Source organism: Cotesia glomerata, linkage group LG4, assembly GCF_020080835.1.
Source record: "Cotesia glomerata isolate CgM1 linkage group LG4, MPM_Cglom_v2.3, whole genome shotgun sequence".
In the NCBI taxonomy this organism is placed as follows: Eukaryota; Metazoa; Arthropoda; class Insecta; order Hymenoptera; family Braconidae; genus Cotesia; species Cotesia glomerata.
This window is the reverse complement of record NC_058161.1, coordinates 6,779,538-6,800,019: the sequence shown is the minus strand read 5'-3', so window position 1 is coordinate 6,800,019 and position 20,482 is coordinate 6,779,538. Positions and strand designations below refer to the sequence as shown.

At 27.0% G+C, this 20,482-nt stretch overlaps 6 protein-coding genes across 8 annotated transcripts; 4 read left to right on the top strand and 2 right to left on the bottom strand.

The window, feature by feature from the left end:
• Positions 1-135: 135 nt before the first annotated feature.
• LOC123262990 lies at positions 136-3,256 on the top strand. Its single transcript, XM_044725498.1, has 12 exons — positions 136-304; positions 413-491; positions 548-636; positions 739-853; positions 923-990; positions 1,353-1,368; positions 2,231-2,355; positions 2,431-2,509; positions 2,598-2,686; positions 2,749-2,863; positions 2,945-3,012; positions 3,081-3,256. The coding sequence occupies exons 1-12, from the start codon at positions 233-235 to the stop codon at positions 3,096-3,098; spliced, it is 933 nt and encodes a 310-aa protein (XP_044581433.1). The 5' UTR covers positions 136-232; the 3' UTR covers positions 3,099-3,256.
• Positions 3,257-3,455: 199 nt separating this feature from the next.
• LOC123263197 lies at positions 3,456-4,740 on the top strand. Its single transcript, XM_044725766.1, has 5 exons — positions 3,456-3,593; positions 4,000-4,090; positions 4,152-4,246; positions 4,328-4,412; positions 4,507-4,740. The coding sequence occupies exons 1-5, from the start codon at positions 3,546-3,548 to the stop codon at positions 4,575-4,577; spliced, it is 390 nt and encodes a 129-aa protein (XP_044581701.1). The 5' UTR covers positions 3,456-3,545; the 3' UTR covers positions 4,578-4,740.
• A 2,666-nt stretch (positions 4,741-7,406) lies between these two features.
• LOC123263196 (general odorant-binding protein 56a-like) lies at positions 7,407-10,226 on the top strand. The gene is made up of 5 exons (XM_044725764.1): positions 7,407-7,551; positions 7,624-7,714; positions 8,766-8,860; positions 9,713-9,833; positions 9,931-10,226. The coding sequence occupies exons 1-5, from the start codon at positions 7,498-7,500 to the stop codon at positions 10,008-10,010; spliced, it is 441 nt and encodes a 146-aa protein (XP_044581699.1). The 5' UTR covers positions 7,407-7,497; the 3' UTR covers positions 10,011-10,226.
• LOC123263190 (mitochondrial ribonuclease P catalytic subunit) lies at positions 10,215-12,803 on the bottom strand. Its single transcript, XM_044725751.1, has 5 exons — positions 12,648-12,803; positions 11,356-12,204; positions 11,041-11,293; positions 10,816-10,952; positions 10,215-10,732 (listed from the first exon to the last, which is right to left on the bottom strand). The coding sequence occupies exons 2-5, from the start codon at positions 12,201-12,203 to the stop codon at positions 10,384-10,386; spliced, it is 1,587 nt and encodes a 528-aa protein (XP_044581686.1). The 5' UTR covers position 12,204; positions 12,648-12,803; the 3' UTR covers positions 10,215-10,383.
• Positions 12,804-12,969: 166 nt separating this feature from the next.
• Positions 12,970-16,534, top strand: LOC123263187 (signal recognition particle receptor subunit alpha homolog). 2 transcript variants are annotated; one of them, XM_044725745.1, is made up of 6 exons: positions 12,970-13,252; positions 13,492-13,865; positions 13,946-13,986; positions 14,056-14,881; positions 14,956-15,370; positions 16,021-16,534. In XM_044725745.1, the coding sequence occupies exons 1-6, from the start codon at positions 13,133-13,135 to the stop codon at positions 16,144-16,146; spliced, it is 1,902 nt and encodes a 633-aa protein (XP_044581680.1). In that variant the 5' UTR covers positions 12,970-13,132; the 3' UTR covers positions 16,147-16,534. The 2 variants fall into 2 exon arrangements, with proteins under 2 accessions (XP_044581680.1, XP_044581679.1); XM_044725744.1 differs by having other exon boundaries at positions 13,492-13,870; positions 13,948-13,986.
• Positions 15,988-19,864, bottom strand: LOC123263192 (ammonium transporter Rh type B). 2 transcript variants are annotated; one of them, XM_044725760.1, is made up of 9 exons: positions 19,165-19,864; positions 18,016-18,202; positions 17,762-17,912; positions 17,525-17,672; positions 17,223-17,441; positions 17,049-17,131; positions 16,813-16,956; positions 16,575-16,737; positions 15,988-16,500 (listed from the first exon to the last, which is right to left on the bottom strand). In XM_044725760.1, the coding sequence occupies exons 1-9, from the start codon at positions 19,367-19,369 to the stop codon at positions 16,361-16,363; spliced, it is 1,440 nt and encodes a 479-aa protein (XP_044581695.1). In that variant the 5' UTR covers positions 19,370-19,864; the 3' UTR covers positions 15,988-16,360. The 2 variants fall into 2 exon arrangements, with proteins under 2 accessions (XP_044581695.1, XP_044581696.1); XM_044725761.1 differs by lacking the exon at positions 19,165-19,864 and adding an exon at positions 18,598-18,789.
• Between the last annotated feature and the right edge of the window lie 618 nt (positions 19,865-20,482).

Below are 20,482 nucleotides of genomic sequence, written 5' to 3'. Positions count from 1 at the left end.
ATGCCTAAACTTGACAGTTGCGGGTATATAACATAAATTTTATATCGTTTATGTTGTCACTAATGACAATATGTTATTAAAAATACAGCTAATAGAGAAGCTGAAGTATAAAAGATGATGCAACTTTATTTCTTCTATAAGAACTATACCAATCGGATAAAGTACGACGTACAAGTGCGTGTATTTAATATTTACATAAAATATAATATTAAATAACACAGAAAAATCTAAAATGCGAAATATTTTTATTTCGTTTATTGCGATACTTGTTATTATCGAGAATAATTTTTTTCAAGTTGATGCTGTAAGTATTTTAGTTAATAAATTTTATACAATCATATAAATTAAGTTCTAGATATCTTCTTTGAGTTAATAAAATTTTTAAGTAGTTGATATTTTTTCTGACATGTAGAGAATGACTATGACACAAATTAGAAATGCTATGAAACCTATGGGCAAAACATGTGTTGGAAAAACTGGTCTCAGTAAAGGTAATTAAACGATTATTAAAATTTTTGTATTAGATTAACGCAGTTAAAATTTTTAGAGGTGCAAGCCGGGCAACATGAAGGACAATTTCCGGAAGATGAAGCGCTCATGAAGTATCACGAGTGTTTGTTGAAATTGGCCAAAATTGTAAGAACTCATTTTTTTTTAATATTTAATAAGTGAACTAGTATAATGTTTAAAATAAATTATTTCAATATTTGAATCATATAAAGAATGATCTGTTTATAGGCTGATAAAAGCGGTAAAATTAATCTAGACACGATGCTCAAACAGATAGATATGATGATGCCGGAAGATGTAATAAGCAAAGCAAAAGCAGTCACTACTGAGTGTTTCAATGAAAGTAGTTACTTTTTTTTATTTGATACTTTATGTATTGTGGAGTAGTTAACAATGATTTAATTTTTTTTAGTTAAATCAGAAGAACCGGCTAGAGCGAGTTTTGAATTTGTTAGCTGCTACTTCTTGAAAGGTCCAGAGGTAATTAAATAAAAATACAATAAGTTCTTTATCACTGTTAAAAATTTCTATAATAATTTTACAAAAAATAAAAAAAGGGAATTTTTACGCACAACAATATACAATATATAATAATATTAAAATTCAGTTTTATAAATTTACTACACGATTTATTCCGACTCCGTTTAGGAAAATTGCAAAATACTTCTTGTAAATTTACTAAACATCTATCGGCAATTTGTTTAGCAATATTACAATACAAATGTTGTAATTTTATCAATCAAATTCAATTGAAAATGTTTTGTAATTTCAGTATTCTGAGAAAAAATATTTATACGTAATCATATATAACTATAACTATACATATTAATTTTTTTTTGCAGATAACTTTCTTCCCATAAAAAGAAACTGCGATTTCCAATAATTACAACAAAATATAAATAATTGTAAATTTAAAAATATTATCACGTTTTGCAATTATAAATATATTATGTAGATTTGTTTTATTGGTTGAATATATATAAATATTCGTATCTTGATCTATTTTTAAGTTACATTTGTTAAAAATCGATATTATTCCTTTAAAACTATTTACATTTATGATGACTAATTGTTATTGCGATTCATCAAATAGCTTGTTTGTACAATAACATACTCATAAATTTGTTTTCAAAAAACTGATAAAAAAAAAAAAAAATTACGTACTCAATTGAGAGTTAACAAGGTAATTATTACATATGTAGGATTAAACTTGATAGTAATTATGAAAAAAACGCTTACTTTCGCGTCCAAGTCATACTGAGTTAAGAAGATATGTAGTTTATGCGTGACGTTAAACTGTTTTGATGTATTTCAAGTAAATTCGACGGGTAAATTTATTTCGAATTAGATTAAGTTAGCGGAAAATATTTTATTTACGATTCGTGAAAACAAAAAGTACTAATTACGCAGAACCATGAATATTATGTTTTGTAAATAAAAACAAAATTACTTTGTGTATTGCAGTACATTGTATTTTGGTATTTTCGATACTTACATCATTGCATAACTATTTGGAGTTTTTTTCGCAGTGTCTGCTGGTTAATTCTTTAATATTACATAAATAGGTCTTTAATTTCGAGGAAGTCAGGTAAATGATTATACCGCATAATAAATGATAATGTGTAATGTTAAAGACATATCAGAAAGATGCTAAAATGTATAAAAGATGATGGACAAATATTTAACTGCGATTCATTGTTCTGGACAGTGAACAACTAAGTGCATGTGCTGAGTACTCCATTAAATCTTCAGACAATTTTAAGGACATACAAAATGAAAAATATTGTTTGTTTCTCACTATCTGTTGCTATTCTGGTGGTATTTAATATCCAACATGCTGAGTCTGTAAGTAATAATAATTCAAACTTCAATTTATCTTCTAACCAATTCCATACAAGACGATTTTTTTATAATTTATAGAGAATGACCATGCCTCAGATCATAAATACCATGAAACCATTGGGTAAAACTTGTGCGGCAAAAACTGGACTCACCAAAGGTATTTATATTTATATCTATTTATAATTACATTAATATTTTTTAAATTAAATAATAATAGTAAATCGAATTCTTGGTTCCTCTAAAAGAAATGCAAGACGGTCAACACGAAGGAAATTTCCCCGATGATGAAACATTGCATTGCTACCTGGCGTGTCTTTTAAAGATGGCTAAAGTCGTAAGTATCTATTAAAAAATTAAGTAATTTTTTAAAAATAAAATTTGTATTATTTATTTTAGGCTGATAAAACAGGTAAATTGAACATTGACTCGATGATTAAACAAATCGATATGTTGATGCCTGAAGATTTAATTGATAGAGCAAAAACAGCATGTAATACATGCGCTGATCTAGGTAAAAATCTTTAGTAATTTGATTATATTATCACTAAGAATATTAAATATTTTTATTATTTACACATATGTATATTTATAGTTACAGGCACTGAAGGTTGTCGCCCTAGTTGGGAGTTCATGAAGTGTTGGTACGAAAAAGAACCAGAGGTAATTAATTTTTTTTTTAATAAATTTAAATAAAAATTTATTAATTAATTTTTTTTTTTTTTTTACAGTTGTACTTCTTCCCATAATACACAGTAATTGGCAGTATAGTATAGGACAACCTGCAAACATTGAATAATACATCAATACTCTGTATTACGTAAAGAGAAAAAAGTATGACATTACTTTTAGAGAACTGTAATTATAAATCAAACTTATGATTTTATAAATAATAATTGATTTTCAAGGAAAGCTTGCAAGATTTTTTTTATTGATAAATTTTTATTGTTGATGAGTTATTATAATTTTGTGATAATAAATAATAAATACATTTAGATTTGTATCAATAATGACTATAGAGGAAACGAATCCTTTGTATGAAAAAAATTATTTGAGATATAGTAATTGATACGAACGATTGAATTTTTTTTTATATAAATACCGATTATTCATTTATGTCGATCACTTGCGTAGACACCTATCTCTAACTCTATACTTAAGTTTGAAATATTTTTTTAATAAACAAACATAAAAAAATGAAGTCCTGCATATTCTCTATTGTAGGAATTTTATTGGCGGTTATGGTAAGTAATTAAATAGAATGAATGTTATGAAAATAATTGTAAAAAAAGATTATTTTTCATAAAAAAAGTAATGAAAATTTTACTCAATAGTAAAAAATTAAGGTAATATTAAAATTTACTTGAACATGCTAGATATTTTATCTAGATACTAAAATTATCCGACGTTCAACAATTTTTGATTTTTTTTTATTAATTAAATTAGAACTAAAAAAATATTTTTAAAAAATTGTACGCATAATTTTTTTAATTTTCTATATGAGAAATTTTTTCTTTTAAATGTTTTTTAATAATTTTTCAATCAAAAAAATTCTAAAAATTTTTAGATATCGGCTAACTTGATTTTCATGATATTTTAGCTTTTAAATCATTTTTTAATTATATCATCAACTTTTGAATCATAATTTAGGCTAAAACTCATAGTGATCCAAAAATGACAAGAGAGATTCGAGATACATTCAAAGGAATTATAAAGTCATGTTCAGATAGAATAACTCATGGTGAATACTTCAATTTTAAGTTATTTTAAAAAAAATATTGTATTGATATTTTTTTATTCAGAAAGTTTCGTTAAGATGATTGTGGACGATGATGTTCATGGCATGAACATAGAAGTCAAATGTTTCGCCGCCTGTGCTTTGTTTCACGTAGGGATAGTATGTACTCAACAAATTAATGTATTCGGTTTTTTTTATTTGTTGATTTCATACATTAAAGTTTGTTTTAATTTATTGTAGATGAAAAACGGTAAAATGCACGTGGAACAAATTGAAGAAAAATTAAACTCAATGATTGCTACTACTAAATCATGCGCTGAAGAAGGTAAAATATGAAATAATTATAAATTCTTTTAAAAAAAAGAGTAAAAAAAAAAAGAAGTAAATCAATAATAAATATTTTCAATTTTTTACCACAGCTAACGAAAGCGCTAACGAATGTGATGTCGCCGGAAAATTTGGGGAATGCATGAAGAAACGCGACATGTAAGAAGAAAAGAATCAGTAAATACAATTTTGGAATCTATTGGATACTGCTCAATAGTTTTGAAGACTACTTTATTTTACGGATTTGGAAACGCAAAAATCAACTTTTACTTTTATACTTTATTATTTGAATTATTTGTTCAGCAATACATCAAAATTTTTGAAATGATTTTTCACTATTATTTCTATGTTATTAATGTTGTAGCAATAAAATAAAAAATAATTAGAAAACTGCATTTTTTTTGTTTTTTCCTTCATACATTGGTTTACAAGATTAACTTAAATTTAGGTAAGAGTTACATAACATTAAAATTTCAATTCTATTTTTCTTGATGGATTAGTAATGAAATAATAATAGAAGTTAATAAAAATAGAATAAAACTTGTGTCAAAAACAAATGGTAAACAAGTAATTTCTGGTGTAATTTGTAAATAAAATAAAAAGTGCCATTCGGCAGCTGAGATGTCATTAAATTTCCTATTCAAATAAAATCACAACTCTATAATAATTCAAACACTCCAATCGCTTTCACAGGTTCTCTTTCACAAAATCTAGAGTAGCAGCAGATTTTATGATATGCATAGTGAAATAGGATCTAATTTTGGGTCTATACATACATTTCAATATTTAAATTAAGGCTTCTTTTACAAGCTTTCAGATGCAATTTAGAGAAATTCAACAAGTTATTCGCGAACGAAACTGAAGAAATGAATTTTCATGATTTTAAGAATTTTTAAATCCTGTCATTTCTATACTACTTGACCGATTAAGCTCATCTTTGAACTTGACCTTGGTATTTGTCTGTAGAATAAATATATGTTGAGTTTAGTAAAGATTTTTTATGAATTGTAGGCGCTATCATCGTGACAAGCAGCGTTATCTCGTATATATAGGGTAGAAGTACCGTTTGTGGCCACTGTACCGTTTATGGCCATTTATTATTCAAATAAACGATAGAAATGAATTTATATTAATGAACTATTAGAAACTCAATTTGCTTTAATATAAATTTTTTAAAACTTAACAAAAATATGGTTATAATATTATATTTTTTTATAAATTAATTCAAATTTTAACTGGCCAAAAACGGTGCTAAGGTGGCCAAAAACGGTACTTCTACCCTATAAACTTTTGAACCACATTATTTTCTGAACCAACTCGACGAGCAGCAAAATTTTTCAAAATTTCCATCATAAGAACGAATGCGATAGTTAGATTTTTATGAAAATTACTATTTTTTTATTTATTTATTTATTTCAGCCTGACGGCCTAGAAATGGACTTGGTAGAAAAATACATAATTAACATCTCTCTTATTGTCTGAATATCATTACATCACATTATAAACTTCAACTTAAATACTTAACTACTTATTAAGCTTAAAAGCTTAAAACTAAAACATATGAAAATTATTTTAAAAATGTACAAATCAAATTTGCGATTTTTTTCTACATTATATTTTTTATTTTTTTTGAACCACTTAAAGATATTAAAGTTAATAAGCTATAATTAATAATGTTCTGTGGAAATTTGTTTCAACGTACACCGGGAAAGCTTGTTAAAACTCAACAATATTAATCAATTAGTAAAATACACTATTATTATCATTTTATTACGTTTGAGACATTTTATATGTTGTCTTTCATTCTGTCCAAGAAGTTCACTGCGTGCAAAAAAGTTCATTATTATTGAATAATTCATCATTGTTATGTATTACATAAATTATAAGATAAAAATATTAAGTTATTCTTAGAAAAACTATGACGCAACAATACACAATTTTATCAACAACAATCAATTTTTAAGAGAAGTGTATAAGATAATTTTTGTTGATAAATTTATTGAAGAAAAAATTTTTTATCAATGATTTTTTTTATTGTTAATTTTTTTGTTAATTCACATAGCGAATTTTATAAATTATATCCGAAAATGATATTTATTATAGTTTGAAACTATAATTTTTTAAGATGAGAGAGTCGTTATTTACTATATTGACAGCTACTAATCACTTATTTTCGATATTAAATTATAAATTGTAGCTTTTACACTTTCTACATTAAGTTTTGTAATATTTACATTTGTGCAACCCCGATGTCCGCTGTACTGTTTGAAACTATAAAAATTAACCGAAATCCGAGTACGGGCTGTTTATATACTTTTTTCCGTGTACACATTCATTGAAAATTCATGATTTGGCATGAATTTATTCGGATTATAGTATGTATCCACTCTGGTTACATTCTGGTTTTGGTATGTTTTCTTTCTGAATTGGGTATGTACTCACTAAAATTACATTTTGATTCCAGTATGGATTTACTCAAGTTTTCTTCTGGTTTTAATATGTATTCATTCTGGTTTCAGTATGTATTCACTCAAGGTCAATTCTGGATTTAGAATGATTTTATTGTGGTTTTAGTATGTATTCACTCTGGTTTTACTCTGGATTCATGATGGACAAATGTAACAAACACACTCTGGAAACGCCCTGGAATCAGTATGATTTCTGATAATTATGTTTATTAATCTAATAATATGTTTATTAATAATTTTTTATAATAATTATTATTATAATAAATAATTATTATAATTTATTATAAAAATAAACATAATAAATATGTTTCCTGAATGCTTACATTAGTGTTTCCAGAATGAATGTAAGGTCACGAGGGAATATCTTTATTATTGACCAATTACTATAATTATGTGGTAATTATTGGATTCTAGTAATGATCAAGGAAATGCTTCCTTTCGTGCAAAAAATTATTCAAGATAAAGTAAATTGGTACGAATCATTGATTTTGTTGGTTCGTATAAATACAGATCATTTGCTAACTCGAGTCATTCTAGTAGAAATCATATTTCTGGCTGTTTAATTAGATTTAAAATATTGTTCTAATAAAAAAACATTACAATTGTAATCTTAAGATGAAGACTATTACACTTTCTGTTGTAGTAATTTTGTTGGCGGTTTTCATGACGGTAAATAATGAATTGGATTTTTTTGTTACAAATAAATGCTTAATAAAATTCTAAATATTTTTTATTTTGTAGGTGAATGCTGACGATAATGCAGAAATGGCAGCAAAGCTTAAGAAGATATTTGAAAAAGTAGTAAGCGCGTGTAAAGACAAAATCACTCCCGGTAGGTACCTCTTTAGTATAAAAAAATTATTATAAAAAAGTCGAAACAGAGTTAGTTACAAACCCGCATGAAAAAGCTATATATCCTTCATCATGTGCAAAAAATTATATTTTACATATATAAAAATATATGTGATTATATAAGGACCCATATGCAAAATTTTGTCGTTTCATACATACAATAATGATATATGTAGTATTATATATTGATATTATACTCATAAGATATATTTCAATTATATTTTCAGCTATATATGATTAAATATATCGTACATATTATAATCAACACTATATTATAAATAGTATAAGAACAATGTATTTTTCAGTATAATTTAAAATATACTTTAAATTATATGTTCAATATAATTTTAATATTGGCATTGGTATCAAAATTACAATAGAATGCTGAGGCCAAATAATTCTCTGAAAAAAAGTTATAAAAAAAAAGAAAATATTCCGTGATGTGTTACTAATTTACTGAAATTCAGATTTGCTTCGACCGTAAACTCGATTGATCAAGTTGCTCTTGAAACTTAAGATATACGACAAACTATTAATTTTTTTTTTTTTTTATTAATCTTTCCGTTTTGACCTATTTCGACATATCATAAATATCTGGTAATATGTATGGTATTTTATAATAAAATAATATATATTGCCATATAATTGAAATTTTATAAATGAAAGTATACAGTAATAATCTATCTCAACATATATTTTACGAAAAATATATTTATCTATTATATAGTTTTCTATATAAGTAATTTTTATATAATAATAGTATATTTTATAACATATACTAAGTAATATACGGCACTAATATATTTGAACTTATATTGAATCAAATATATCTTCATTATATTAACAAAACATTTATTATTTCATATATATAATTTTGCCGCTATATATGATCACATATTCCCCATATAACTTTCCATACATGTTCAGCCATATATAGTTTTTTCATGCGGGAAAACTCATTATTACGTGAATTAAAATTGAATTTAATAGACACACTATATTAAAATGGTTAATAATTTTTTTGACTGCAGTAAACTTTGTTAAGATGATGCAAAATCCTGCTGCCATGAGTTCGAACAGCGAGCTTAATTGTTTTAAAGCTTGCGCTGCAACCCATATAGAACTCGTAAGTATAAAAAAAAAAAAGACCATTCGGCAGCCGAAATGGAAGTAGATTTCATGGTGAATCCAACAACTACGAGAATCGTAAATAGATCTGCGTATTTTAAGTATATCGTAAAAACACTAAATTAACAAGTGTACACCTAAAGTAATTCGTAATCAATGAAGACTACAATTTTGATCGCTATATGTTTCAATATGACTAAAATAATCATTTCCAAAACGAATACAAGAGTGAAATTCCATATTAAATAGACAAAGATAGTAGGTAATTTTTGGGCTAGACCGATGGTCAGATATGCGAATTAAAACTCATTTATTTAGCTTTTATTTTTTATTTACAAAAATTTTACAAGTTATTGCATTCAATAGTTATTTTGCACAGAAACAGTAAAAGTACCAATTTTTTAAAATTTTGAAAAATTCAAATTTTTGTTATCCTTAACTATTTAATTTAGACAAAAAAATAAGTGTACAAATTGAAGCTTATTTAATAAGCTTTCGGATGAAATTTACAGAAATTTGATAAGACATCGCGTTTAATTGTTATTACACGGAAAAACGGTAAAAGTGAAAATTTTTTCGATTTTCAAAAATTTTTTGAATTGCTATCATTCCTAAACTATTTGATTTAGAAAAAATAATAAGCATGTAAATGAAAGCTCAATTAATAACATACATTTTTCTTAATCTGTTCAACGAGTTGAGTCAAAATATAGTAAAATTTTTCACACGTTCCGTCATGAGGATCAATGGAATAGTTACATTTCTATGAAATCTACCAAAAAATTAAAACTTTATTCGGCTTTTCTTAGTATATATTTAATGCAAATGAGTTTTCTTCTATTTATTTCAGATGAAAGATGGTAAACTTCAAATAGAGAAATTTGAAGAACATATTAATTCATTCTTAGGAGATGACAAGAAAGAAATGGCAAAATCAATGATTGATGCTACAAAATCGTGCGTCGAGGAGGGTAAGATATGAGAAATATATTAATTAGTATTGTGAAAAAAAAAAAAAACCAACAAAAGACTGGATAAACAATAAATATTGTTAACTTTTTTTCATAGCTAACCAGAGCGAAAATGAATGTGATGTAGCAGGTAAATTTGAGGAATGCATGAAGAAATTTAATATGCCTCAATTATAAAAAAAAATCAAAATATGCAGTTTTATATACTGATGAATAGATTTATTTCGACTAATGAATTTTATGGACTCGAAAACTGAAGAATTAACTTTTAATTTTACGTTATATTATTTGAAATATTTGGTCAACAATACACGTAAAATTTCAAAGCTATTTTTACTATTGTTATATTATTAACACTGTAATGGTATGATAAATAAAGTATAAGATTTAAAATTTTTTCTTTATTTACCGCTTCATAAAATTAGATTGAGTTTATACAATAAATATTACATATTAATTATATTCTATCATCTTGATAAAAAATATAAAATATTATAAACATTTTCACAGTGGTAATAAACGTAAAAATGTTGTCAAAAGCAAATAAGATTTACTTCTTTCTTAGACAAATCCACGTTTTAGGTGCTTCAGGAATATTAATATCATGTGCTTTTGATACCGACGAGCTTTCATCATAATATGGTAAATGCCAACCATTCGAGTCTTTTTGAGCTATTGGAAGATATTTGGGTGGACGAATTAGTAATAATGTTCTATGGAAATTCGTTCCAACATACATTGGAAAGATCTGCCTGCACTGTTGCCAGTGTCGGAAAGCTTGCTGAGCCTTTTCTTCTTGTATCAAAAATTTGTGCTGACGCATCAAGTCTCTAGATACAAAATGAGTCTTCATGCCACTGGCAAGAGTTGCATAGAGTAAGAATGGATCATCTTGTGACCTGAAATAATTAAAAATAAAAAGTAAAGTCACCAATTAAATTTAAACTTTTCATTAACAGTAATTTATGTAACTCATACTTACAAATCGTGAGCAAAAAATATATAACAGTGTTTTCGGACGAATTCCATGTCTTTTGGTGACCATTTAGTCATATGTTTACGCCCCAATATGAATACTTTTTTATTCTCTTTGAGAAATTCTGCGACAACTGCCGCTAACTGTAATATTATTTATTTATTTATTTTTTTCAATATCTATGAACTCATTCAAGTCTTACTAAATAATTTAATTAATTAATTTAATTACCTCTTTGCCTAAATTAGATGATTTTTTAGTTCGATTAAGAGTGTAAGCAACATTAAGTCCATCAATACAAACATCATAGGGCTTTGTTGAATTTACAAATTCTTTAAATCTTCTTAATTCTTCAGGAGTAGTTTTATTATAAACGTCGTCTCCTACTAAAGTATTGGACAAGACAGCGTGTGATAAATATTTAAATTCTTTTTCGTTAAGGCTCAAAGGTTCTAATGTTTGTTTACAACCTTCGCAAAAACCACTATAAAAAATAAAAATTTATAATTATAAATTGTAAATTACAGAAAAGTTTTCAATATTTACTTTTTTTCGATCCTTATTTTCTCAGCAGTCCATTCTCCAGTACTAGTAAGAGTATTAACATAAAGCATAACTATATTTAAAGGCGGTATTGTGTCATAGTTTTTCCACAGTTGAAATATTTTATTGACAACATATTCTAGTTCAGGTGTATTTTTCGACACCCTAGTACAATAATTTAGAAAAGAATCATAGGCATAGTAGTTGGGATGTAATCGAGGATACATGCTTTCTAAATACTTCCAACCAATTGTAAAATCATTATGGTCAAAAGCCGCTGATATAATTGACGAATAAGAAATACTTCGCGAACTTCCTGAATTTTCAACCATATCTAATAATTTCAAACATTCTTTCCATCTTTCTGTCAATGACAATCCGGAAATTAAATTTTCGGCAGTCTGTGGATCAACAACAGGATATTCCTCCATTAATTCATCATACAATCGATAAATTTCTTCAATTTCTTGAGGATCTAATGGTCTGTGAAGATCATAGAGTATTTTAAAATATCTTCCTATTGTTCCGATATTTAATTTTTTCTTTTCAGTTCGCAGTAAGTATTGTACGTAACTTACAGCTAACTCTTGTTTATTAGCCACCCAACATCTATCTATAATTACACAATCAACATTGACATCGTTGATGCTCAAATCACTCTTGAACAAATCTTCACGAATTAATAACCATTTATCATTGTTGAATTCTTCATTTTCTACGAGTACTTTGTTCAATATTAAGTTTTCATTTTTCTCAAGGTAGCGAATAGATACTCCTCTTTTAATTAATAATTTATCGGGTGTTAACAATAATCGACGCAAACTAATCCAACGTAATTTAGTAAGAGACATTCTGAAATAAAGTATAGTAAAAATTAACAATCTAATTACATTAGTAATGATACTAAAAATAAATAAGTTAAATAATTCATATGAAAATTAATTTAGCAGACATTTTATAATTTTAAGAATTTTTTTTTTAAATAAATTACGTCAAAGAAAATGAGAAAAAGAAAATTTAGACATTTATAAAATTAAAAAAATTAAAAATTCAATTTTTTAGAAATAATTTTTCGGAGCAAATTTATTTATTAAAAAAAAATCAAAAAATTGTCAAGCGACTGCTAACTTTAATGTTATAAAATTCATGTAAAATTTTTATTTCAATACTTTTAGCACTGGACAATTTTTTTATAGTTTGAAAAATGATCAGATGTCTGCTATTTTTAATGTCATTCGATTTATAACAAATATCATATTTAAATTTTTGTTTGTTAAATAATAAAATAACTTTACATGATTGTTGCGTAGTTTATGCCGGTAAGAAATATCCTGACATTTATTAATATAGATTTAATTGATATAAATAGTAACTCTATATATTTTGTTTTAATGTTTAATTTGGTTAAAAACACACATGGCCTCTGAGCTTATTGATAAGTTTTTATGAACTATATATATTGTATAGAGGCGCTAGTTTTAAATTTTTCATGATCAAATAACGTCGATAAAGAAATTCAGTATTAGAAACTAACGTCATCTAACACTGACATATTGACACAAATACTTCAGAGTATTTTCTTTGTAATGATGACTTTATTTCCGGTAATCTGACGTGTACAAAAGAAAACATATGGTTTTATACACAACATAGATTTATTGTGAACTGTAGGTTAGCTACGACTATTAGACGTTTAAGCATACATATATACGTGTACATATACATAAACAGAAAAAAACATAATAAATAATTTAAAAAGTGATAAAAAATATATTTGAAAATGTTGGATTTCTTTACAATATTTACTAAAAGTGGGCTAGTTCTGTGGTGCTCTCGATACGGCTATCCTGATATATTTACTCCAGCTGTAAATGCACTTATAAGAAGTGTCATATTGCAGGTAAATATGTTTTTAATATTTTTATTTAATCAATAACATCTAAATAATCAAATTAAATTTTTGTAACAAAATTAATTCCATTAATTATTGATAAAAGATGTATAATCAGAATAATTATAAATTTTAATAATTAATATATGCAAAGTCAGAATTGATAAAAAATTGTCTTGTCATATTGTAAAATAATTACATAATCATAATAACAACAACTTAATTATAATTTATAATTACTATTGTAGGAGCGTACCGGAGTTAATTCATATGAACATGAGTCTCTACGATTGCAATACAAGTTGGATAATGAATTTGAATTGGTATTTGTGGTCGCTTATCAAAAAATATTACAGCTGTCATACGTTGATAAATTTTTGAACGATATTCATTTGGAATTTCGTGATAAATATAATGACTTGTTAATAAAATCCTTGTGGTTTTGGAACTATAAGTTTGATGATGAATATAAACACGTATTAGCAAGTGCTGAGAAATGGGGTAAACAACAAGCGGCAATACCCAAACAAATGCGTACATTTGAAGAAAGTTTTAAATCAAAGAAAACTGTTGCTAGTATGATTGAGAGAAAAGATGATAAAGATAATAATAAAAAACAACAGCAAGGTAAAATTTTATTTAGTGTATAATTTATTTTTGACATGTAATTATTATCTAGAATTATAATAAATTTATTTTTGCAGCTAAAAAGAAAAAAACTAATCCAATTGATGAAGCTCCAGGTGAGAATTTTAATTTTTAATTAATTTGCAATAATAATTTTTTTTTGCTAATGAAAATTTTTATTTCAGTTAAAATTAAGGATTCTTTCAAAGAAAACGATGTAAATTCGAATGTAAATAATGAAGATGATATGAATGATGATGTACTGGCGATGAATCGTTTAAAATTAGCTCAACGATTCAATAACCAGAAGAAAAAACCAGAGAAACAAAAAAGTCCGAAAGAAGAGAAAGTTGGAAAGAAACCACGGGTATGGGAATTAGGTGGTACCAATAAAGATTTACCAAATCTAGAGCGTACTAAAGATAAAATTACTGATACGCCGATTAACGTACAAGCCAATACCGCTCTCATTGGTAAAATGGAAGGTCCAATCCCTAATTTAGAAGTTCCCAGTGATTCTGAAGATGAAATAAATGATAACATTTCGGCTACAACTAATAAAAAAAAATCACAAGCTAGTAAATCATCTGGAGGAATGTTTTCAATGTTGAAAGGTTTAGTCGGTAATAAATCATTGACGCATGAAAATTTAGATCCAGTTTTGGAAAAAATGAAGGATCATTTAATTATGAAAAATGTCGCTGCTGATATTTCAATGAGTCTTTGTAATTCTGTACGAGCTAAGCTAGAAGGAAAAGTATTAGGAACATTTGAAAGTATCGCTAGCACTGTTAAGAATACGTTGACTGACTCACTAGTACAAATATTGTCACCTAAACGTAGAGTTGATATACTCCGTGATGCTTATGAAGCAAAAAAGAATGGACTGCCTTATGTTATGTCTTTTTGTGGTGTTAATGGTGTTGGAAAATCAACAAATTTAGCTAAAATATGTTTTTGGTTAATTGAAAATAACTTCCGTGTATTAATAGCTGCATGTGATACATTCCGGTAAATAATATTTTATTATCTCACATTATTAAATTTTTATAATATAATTAAATATTTTTATAATAAAATTACAGAGCTGGAGCTGTAGAACAATTACGTACGCATATGCGTCACTTGAATGCTTTACATCCACCAGAAAAACATGGCAACGTTACAATGGTAGAATTATATGAAAAAGGATACGGTAAAGACGCTGCTGGAATAGCATCTGAGGCTATTCGTTATGCCAGAGATTGTAGAATAGACATTGTGTTGATTGATACTGCTGGTAGAATGCAAGATAATGAACCACTGATGCGTGCACTTGCTAAATTAATTAAGGTTAATCAACCAGACCTAGTGTTATTTGTCGGTGAAGCGCTCGTTGGTAATGAAGCTGTTGATCAATTAGTTAAATTTAATCGTGCACTTGAGGATTACAGTAACTCAGAAAATCCACGTACTATTGACGGAATCGTTTTAACCAAATTTGATACTATTGATGATAAGGTTTGTTTTAAATATTTAAATACTTAAGGGGGGAAGTCCATGTAAAAGCCTCAAAGAGGCATGTAAAAGCCTCAGGATAATTTTTTGTTTGCTGTCTCCGATGCGAGGTCCCAAATTGCTCTATTTATCACTCATTAACCATTGATTTGAAACAAAAATATTAAAGAGTTTTTTTTTTTAGATTATATTAATGGAACGGATAAACCTTTTAAATTAAAAAAAAAAGTATAAAATTCAATATAAAATAATCCTTTGAAAAAAAAGTTAGAATTTGGAGCTATTTTTTTGACATTTTTGACCTCAAAAAAGTTTTTTATCAACGCAAAATATCTGAAATTTTAGGTTTATCCTTCCGATAGTAATGTAGAGAAAGGCCTCACTAAATTTCAAACAAATCGATCAATAACTTTTTGAGTTACAACACGAGCGGTTTTTAAAAATACAGTTTCGAGATAATCCAGCCGCTCTATTATAATAGCTATAACTTTGTCAATATTCGAGATTTTATTTTTTCCTCTCGTCAGTACATGCTCAATATACTATTTTTCAGATTATTGAAAAAAAAAATTGATTTTTTGAAAATTTTACATGAACTTCCCCCCTTAATACTTTTACAATTTTATAACTAATATTTATTTTTATTGTCACAGGTTGGTGCAGCTATTTCTATGACTTACATCACTGGCCAGCCCATTGTTTTTGTTGGCACAGGTCAAACTTATACCGATTTAAAAACATTAAACGCCAAGGCCGTGGTTCATGCTCTCATGAAATAATTTTTTTTACAAAATTTATGAAAAAAAAAAAAATCGAAAAAAAAAAAACAATTTATATATATAAATTGATTAGGCTTGAATTAACTAATTTGTATATTTATAAAAGATAAAGTTAATAGCATTGTTAATCAAAGTTATTTAAAAATTCTTCAAACTAATTTTTAGCGAAGATATGAATATAATGAAATTATATTTAATTATTGATTATATTATTTTATATATGGCTCATGGGAACTTGTTCTACGACTTTAGAATTATTTTCTTGTGCTTCATCTTCGAGTTCCCAAATAAATGCATCATTAAATTTATTGACTTCGGGTACTGTACCACAAATATCAATACGTAAAATAACACCTGAAAAGTCAATAAAATAATATTTTTAAATGAACGTAATTCATATAGATGAAGAAATTAAATAGCTGCATTACCAGTAATTACGCCAGAAACAATAGCAGCTACTAATGTAACGATTAATGCGAGTAACTGGTAAGCAGCTTGATGACCAGCTGTCCTATCAAATCCAGCATCAATTCCTAATTCTTTTAATTCGATGAGTCTCTCACCTCCACTTGGAGCTCTCGCCGGGAACATCTGTAGTTAATTTAATAAAAAATGTAAAATTATTGATTGTATTTTAACATTTAATAAAAATAAATAAATTTTTACCTGATAAAGTGAATCACTGTATTTATCTTCAGAAGCAATTGCAGCCATTAAAGCGCCAAATATTCCCGCAACTACTCCCGGCATACCATGAAGATTATGGACTCCACATGTATCGTGGATTTTTAATTTTTTTTGTATCAATGGCTGTCGTAAAAACACAAATATTTATAAATTTATTTAAAGATTACAATTTAAAGGTTCAACTATTAATGTGCTTTCTTAAAAAATTATATTACAGTGAGATATTTGTATCCAAAAACGCTTAGACTTCCCGCAAAACCACCCACAATTAATGCTAAAATGGGTTCACACATCATTCCTTGAAAAATAAAATTATTTGTAACTGTTTATTATTTTTAAAAAATATTTAAAATAAATCATTTCAAGCTTAACATCATATGATACTTTACCCGCAGCTGTTCCGATTGCAACGCCGCCTGCCAGTGTCGAATTTTGTACATGAACCATGTTAAATTTATGTTCATCCGAAACTAAAGCTGAGGTAGCAAATGCTACTACGCAGCTAGCTGTTATTGCAAGCAACGTATTTATTATAGCTCGCTGTTGATCATCGCCCTGCAATAAAGCGCTATTAAAGGAAGGCCAAAAGAGCCACAGAAAAATTGTACCTGCATCAAAAAAAAAATAAAAAACTTCTTCACTTTTACACTTTTAAATTAAAGTAAATTTAATTATTTATAATTTATTATACCAATCATTGCGAATATGTCAGATTGATAATTTGATCCCTCTAGATGATGTTCCTTGGGTTTTTCTTTAATGCCAAAAGCGAAGCTGACAGCTAAACCAAAGTACGCACCAAATACATGAACAAACATACTTCCTCCAGCGTCAATTGCCTTAATTAAAACGTAAATAGAATATGAAGAGATTGTTTTTAATTTTCTTCCAGTAAAATATTAAAAGAAATTAAATAATTAAAAATAACCATAAAAATATGTTCTCCAATATATTTGTTGACAGAAAAAATTGCCAACTCGATAATTCCCATCACAATTAGCTGCATGTAAGTAGTTTTCCCTAGAACTGCCCCCATTGAAATCAGTGGAGCGGCAACAGCAACATCGGCATTTAGAAGTCTACAATGATTTTATAAATATGCCTTTATTTATCGTTTATTCTATTTCTGAAATTAATCAAGTATTTATTATATATGTATTTTTTTAAATATATATTTTTTACCCAGTTAAAGAAAGTGGTACTTTGCCATTCTTGCCGATGTTAGCGACTCCATCAAAAAGTATAGCGACTTGAACAAGTATCGCTCCAACGAGAAACGTTAATCCTACAGCACTGTGTCCATAACGTTTGAGAAATGTCATTAAGAAGCCAAAACCAACCCATATCATCACGTGAACATCTTGGTACACTTAAAAAATAATGAAAAAAATTAAATTATTTATAAAAATTTTTTTATACTAAGGTAAAAGACCCCATTAGTGGCGGAGATCCCATTGCTGACACTTTCTTTGATTTTGGTACTTATTCAATTAATTAAATTATTAATTTCAATAATGAATATATTATTTCTAATCTTTAAGACCTTTAGATCAAAAAAATTTTCAACTTTTATTCCAAGTAGGACATTTTTTCATTGAAAGAAAAAGTGCCACTAATGGGGTCTTTTACCTTACTTACTTTATTTACTATAAGTACATTTTATTATATAGTATAAAAATATTTAAAACTGCATTACTTTTTTTCAGTAAATATGAGACTCAATTGAACAGAATGGAGATAAATAAAAATAATGGAATAACTCACTCGAATAATTGCGAGGTAACAGAACATTATTTTCACTCGAATAACCCGAGAAACTACGGGCGGCATTTTCTTCGGGTGCATATTCAAATGTCGCTAAAAAACCGCACATTAAAAATCCTTGAAGAAAACAAAGAGCAATTCCAAGAGCACATCCTGTCGTCATTGTTTTTATATTTATATTGTTTTTTTTTTTTAAATTTAATAATGAAAAATAGTTTATAACAAAAGAATTACAATAGTTGGTGAAGAAATTCAATAAAATGCATCAAACTATAAAATACTTTTAATGTACTTGAAGTTTCGCAAAAGACTAGAGAACTCAACTCACAAGTCGTTCATGACCTCAACCCAGGACGAGAAAATTAGCATTAGTTTTCATATCTCATGTGACAATCTCTATTTAAGAACCACAACTGTCACTGTATTTAAATATGTGCAGTTTCAAACGTTGAAACGTGGTATATCATGTTACATTAACTTTTGTGTACAATTTAACAGTTATTTATGATGATCATGATCTTATTTATTTCTACGAAAAAAGAAAAAATAAACTGTGTTAAAACTTACTAGCATAAAGATAGACAGATGTGTCTTTTTGTAAAATATTGGAGTTGGGCGTAGAGGTGGACACTCCGTTACCCTTAACCGATGATCTACTAGTTGGTGGCACCGCCTCGGGTCCGTAGCTTGTGAATAATCCCATAACCACCATCAGGATGATTTCAATGGCGATAAGACGCAACACCTGGTGTTTTTTTGACCACTCGTACATTGTCAACACCGATATAATAGTTGAAATTGAAACTTTTAGATTGCAGATTATAAAAATTACGTATGGTAGAACTTCAACAGGAAAACCACGATTTTAATGTTACTTTTTATCATTTAATTTAATAATAAAAAATAAAAATAGTAATTGGAATTTTTGTTATTAAAGTTTTAATTGAATGTGAACTTTTTAAATTATAGAGACTGTAACAATGGAAAAAAGCTACACGTCTGTCAAATAACTCTCAGAAAATCACCCGAGCGGATATACGCGATTCAGTTAATGCCGATACTTCCGATGCATGATCAAGCTCGTAGTCCCTCGCTAATGCACTGAGCTTGTCGCATGTCGTGTGTGCATAACTATTTATCTATTCATCATGTACTCTTCTTCTCTTATAATATATGTATACATATAAATATATTTGCATCTCGATCACTCGGAACATCAATTTATGTCCTTGTGACATTTAAATTTTATAAATAACAATCCATCAATCGGTTGGTCGGATATATCTTCATACGTATAAGCGTGGAAAGTCTAAGATTTTAAAATATATACATATATAAATAATGAACTCAACATTCTAGGTCATATTGATTATTAACTGATTTTATTTTCCTTTAAGTGGACCTAAGAACCTTATGTGACACGCGACAGCCGATACTTCTGTCCAATTTACGTATATATATCGAATAAAATAGTTACTACTATCGAAGAAAACTTATATCGACATTTTGCTACTTTGACAAGACATTTATCAATTATTTACACTAAAACAATTGACATTGAGTTCTTAACTTCGATAGTTAATGCTTATCGATCTATTTTTAAAAAATGAATCAAGCTGCGAATAAATATGTTATGTTATTTTTTATTTTTTTTTTTTTTAAGTGTTTATATAATTTATTTTGTTACAATCGAGTTATAAAAACATTATATATTATATGTATAAGTAAATACACTAAACAGCGAATTATTACGCATGATAAATTATCAATTAGGATTATCTTATTAATCCTAGTAGTGGACATTGTACTTTATTGCAATTAATATTAATTAATAAATAATTATTATTAATCATCGTGAAATTATTATAAAATAATATCAATACAT

Bases quoted from the DNA above. Each gene is read 5' to 3' on its own strand.
- LOC123262990 (XM_044725498.1), top strand. From the start codon at position 233: ATGCGAAATATTTTTATTTCGTTTATTGCGATACTTGTTATTATCGAG. The intron at 492-547 runs GTAATTAAACGA...TAAAATTTTTAG, and splicing joins AAAAACTGGTCTCAGTAAAG to AGGTGCAAGCCGGGCAACAT. The intron at 2,864-2,944 runs GTAAAAATCTTT...GTATATTTATAG, and splicing joins TAATACATGCGCTGATCTAG to TTACAGGCACTGAAGGTTGT.
- LOC123263197 (XM_044725766.1), top strand. From the start codon at position 3,546: ATGAAGTCCTGCATATTCTCTATTGTAGGAATTTTATTGGCGGTTATG. The intron at 4,247-4,327 runs GTATGTACTCAA...AATTTATTGTAG, and splicing joins CTTTGTTTCACGTAGGGATA to ATGAAAAACGGTAAAATGCA. The intron at 4,413-4,506 runs GTAAAATATGAA...TTTTTACCACAG, and splicing joins TAAATCATGCGCTGAAGAAG to CTAACGAAAGCGCTAACGAA.
- LOC123263196 (XM_044725764.1), top strand. From the start codon at position 7,498: ATGAAGACTATTACACTTTCTGTTGTAGTAATTTTGTTGGCGGTTTTC. The intron at 7,715-8,765 runs GTAGGTACCTCT...TTTTGACTGCAG, and splicing joins TAAAGACAAAATCACTCCCG to TAAACTTTGTTAAGATGATG. The intron at 9,834-9,930 runs GTAAGATATGAG...TTTTTTTCATAG, and splicing joins AAAATCGTGCGTCGAGGAGG to CTAACCAGAGCGAAAATGAA.
- LOC123263190 (XM_044725751.1), bottom strand. From the start codon at position 12,203: ATGTCTCTTACTAAATTACGTTGGATTAGTTTGCGTCGATTATTGTTA. The intron at 10,953-11,040 runs GTAATTAAATTA...ATAATATTACAG, and splicing joins CATCTAATTTAGGCAAAGAG to TTAGCGGCAGTTGTCGCAGA. The intron at 10,733-10,815 runs GTAAGTATGAGT...TAATTATTTCAG, and splicing joins ATATTTTTTGCTCACGATTT to GTCACAAGATGATCCATTCT.
- LOC123263187 (XM_044725744.1), top strand. From the start codon at position 13,133: ATGTTGGATTTCTTTACAATATTTACTAAAAGTGGGCTAGTTCTGTGG. The intron at 13,987-14,055 runs GTGAGAATTTTA...TTTTTATTTCAG, and splicing joins TCCAATTGATGAAGCTCCAG to TTAAAATTAAGGATTCTTTC. The intron at 14,882-14,955 runs GTAAATAATATT...ATAAAATTACAG, and splicing joins GCTGCATGTGATACATTCCG to AGCTGGAGCTGTAGAACAAT.
- LOC123263192 (XM_044725760.1), bottom strand. From the start codon at position 19,369: ATGTACGAGTGGTCAAAAAAACACCAGGTGTTGCGTCTTATCGCCATT. The intron at 17,673-17,761 runs GTTATTTTTAAT...GTTTTAATTAAG, and splicing joins TTGGAGAACATATTTTTATG to GCAATTGACGCTGGAGGAAG. The intron at 17,442-17,524 runs GTATAATAAATT...TTTTTGATGCAG, and splicing joins TGACATATTCGCAATGATTG to GTACAATTTTTCTGTGGCTC.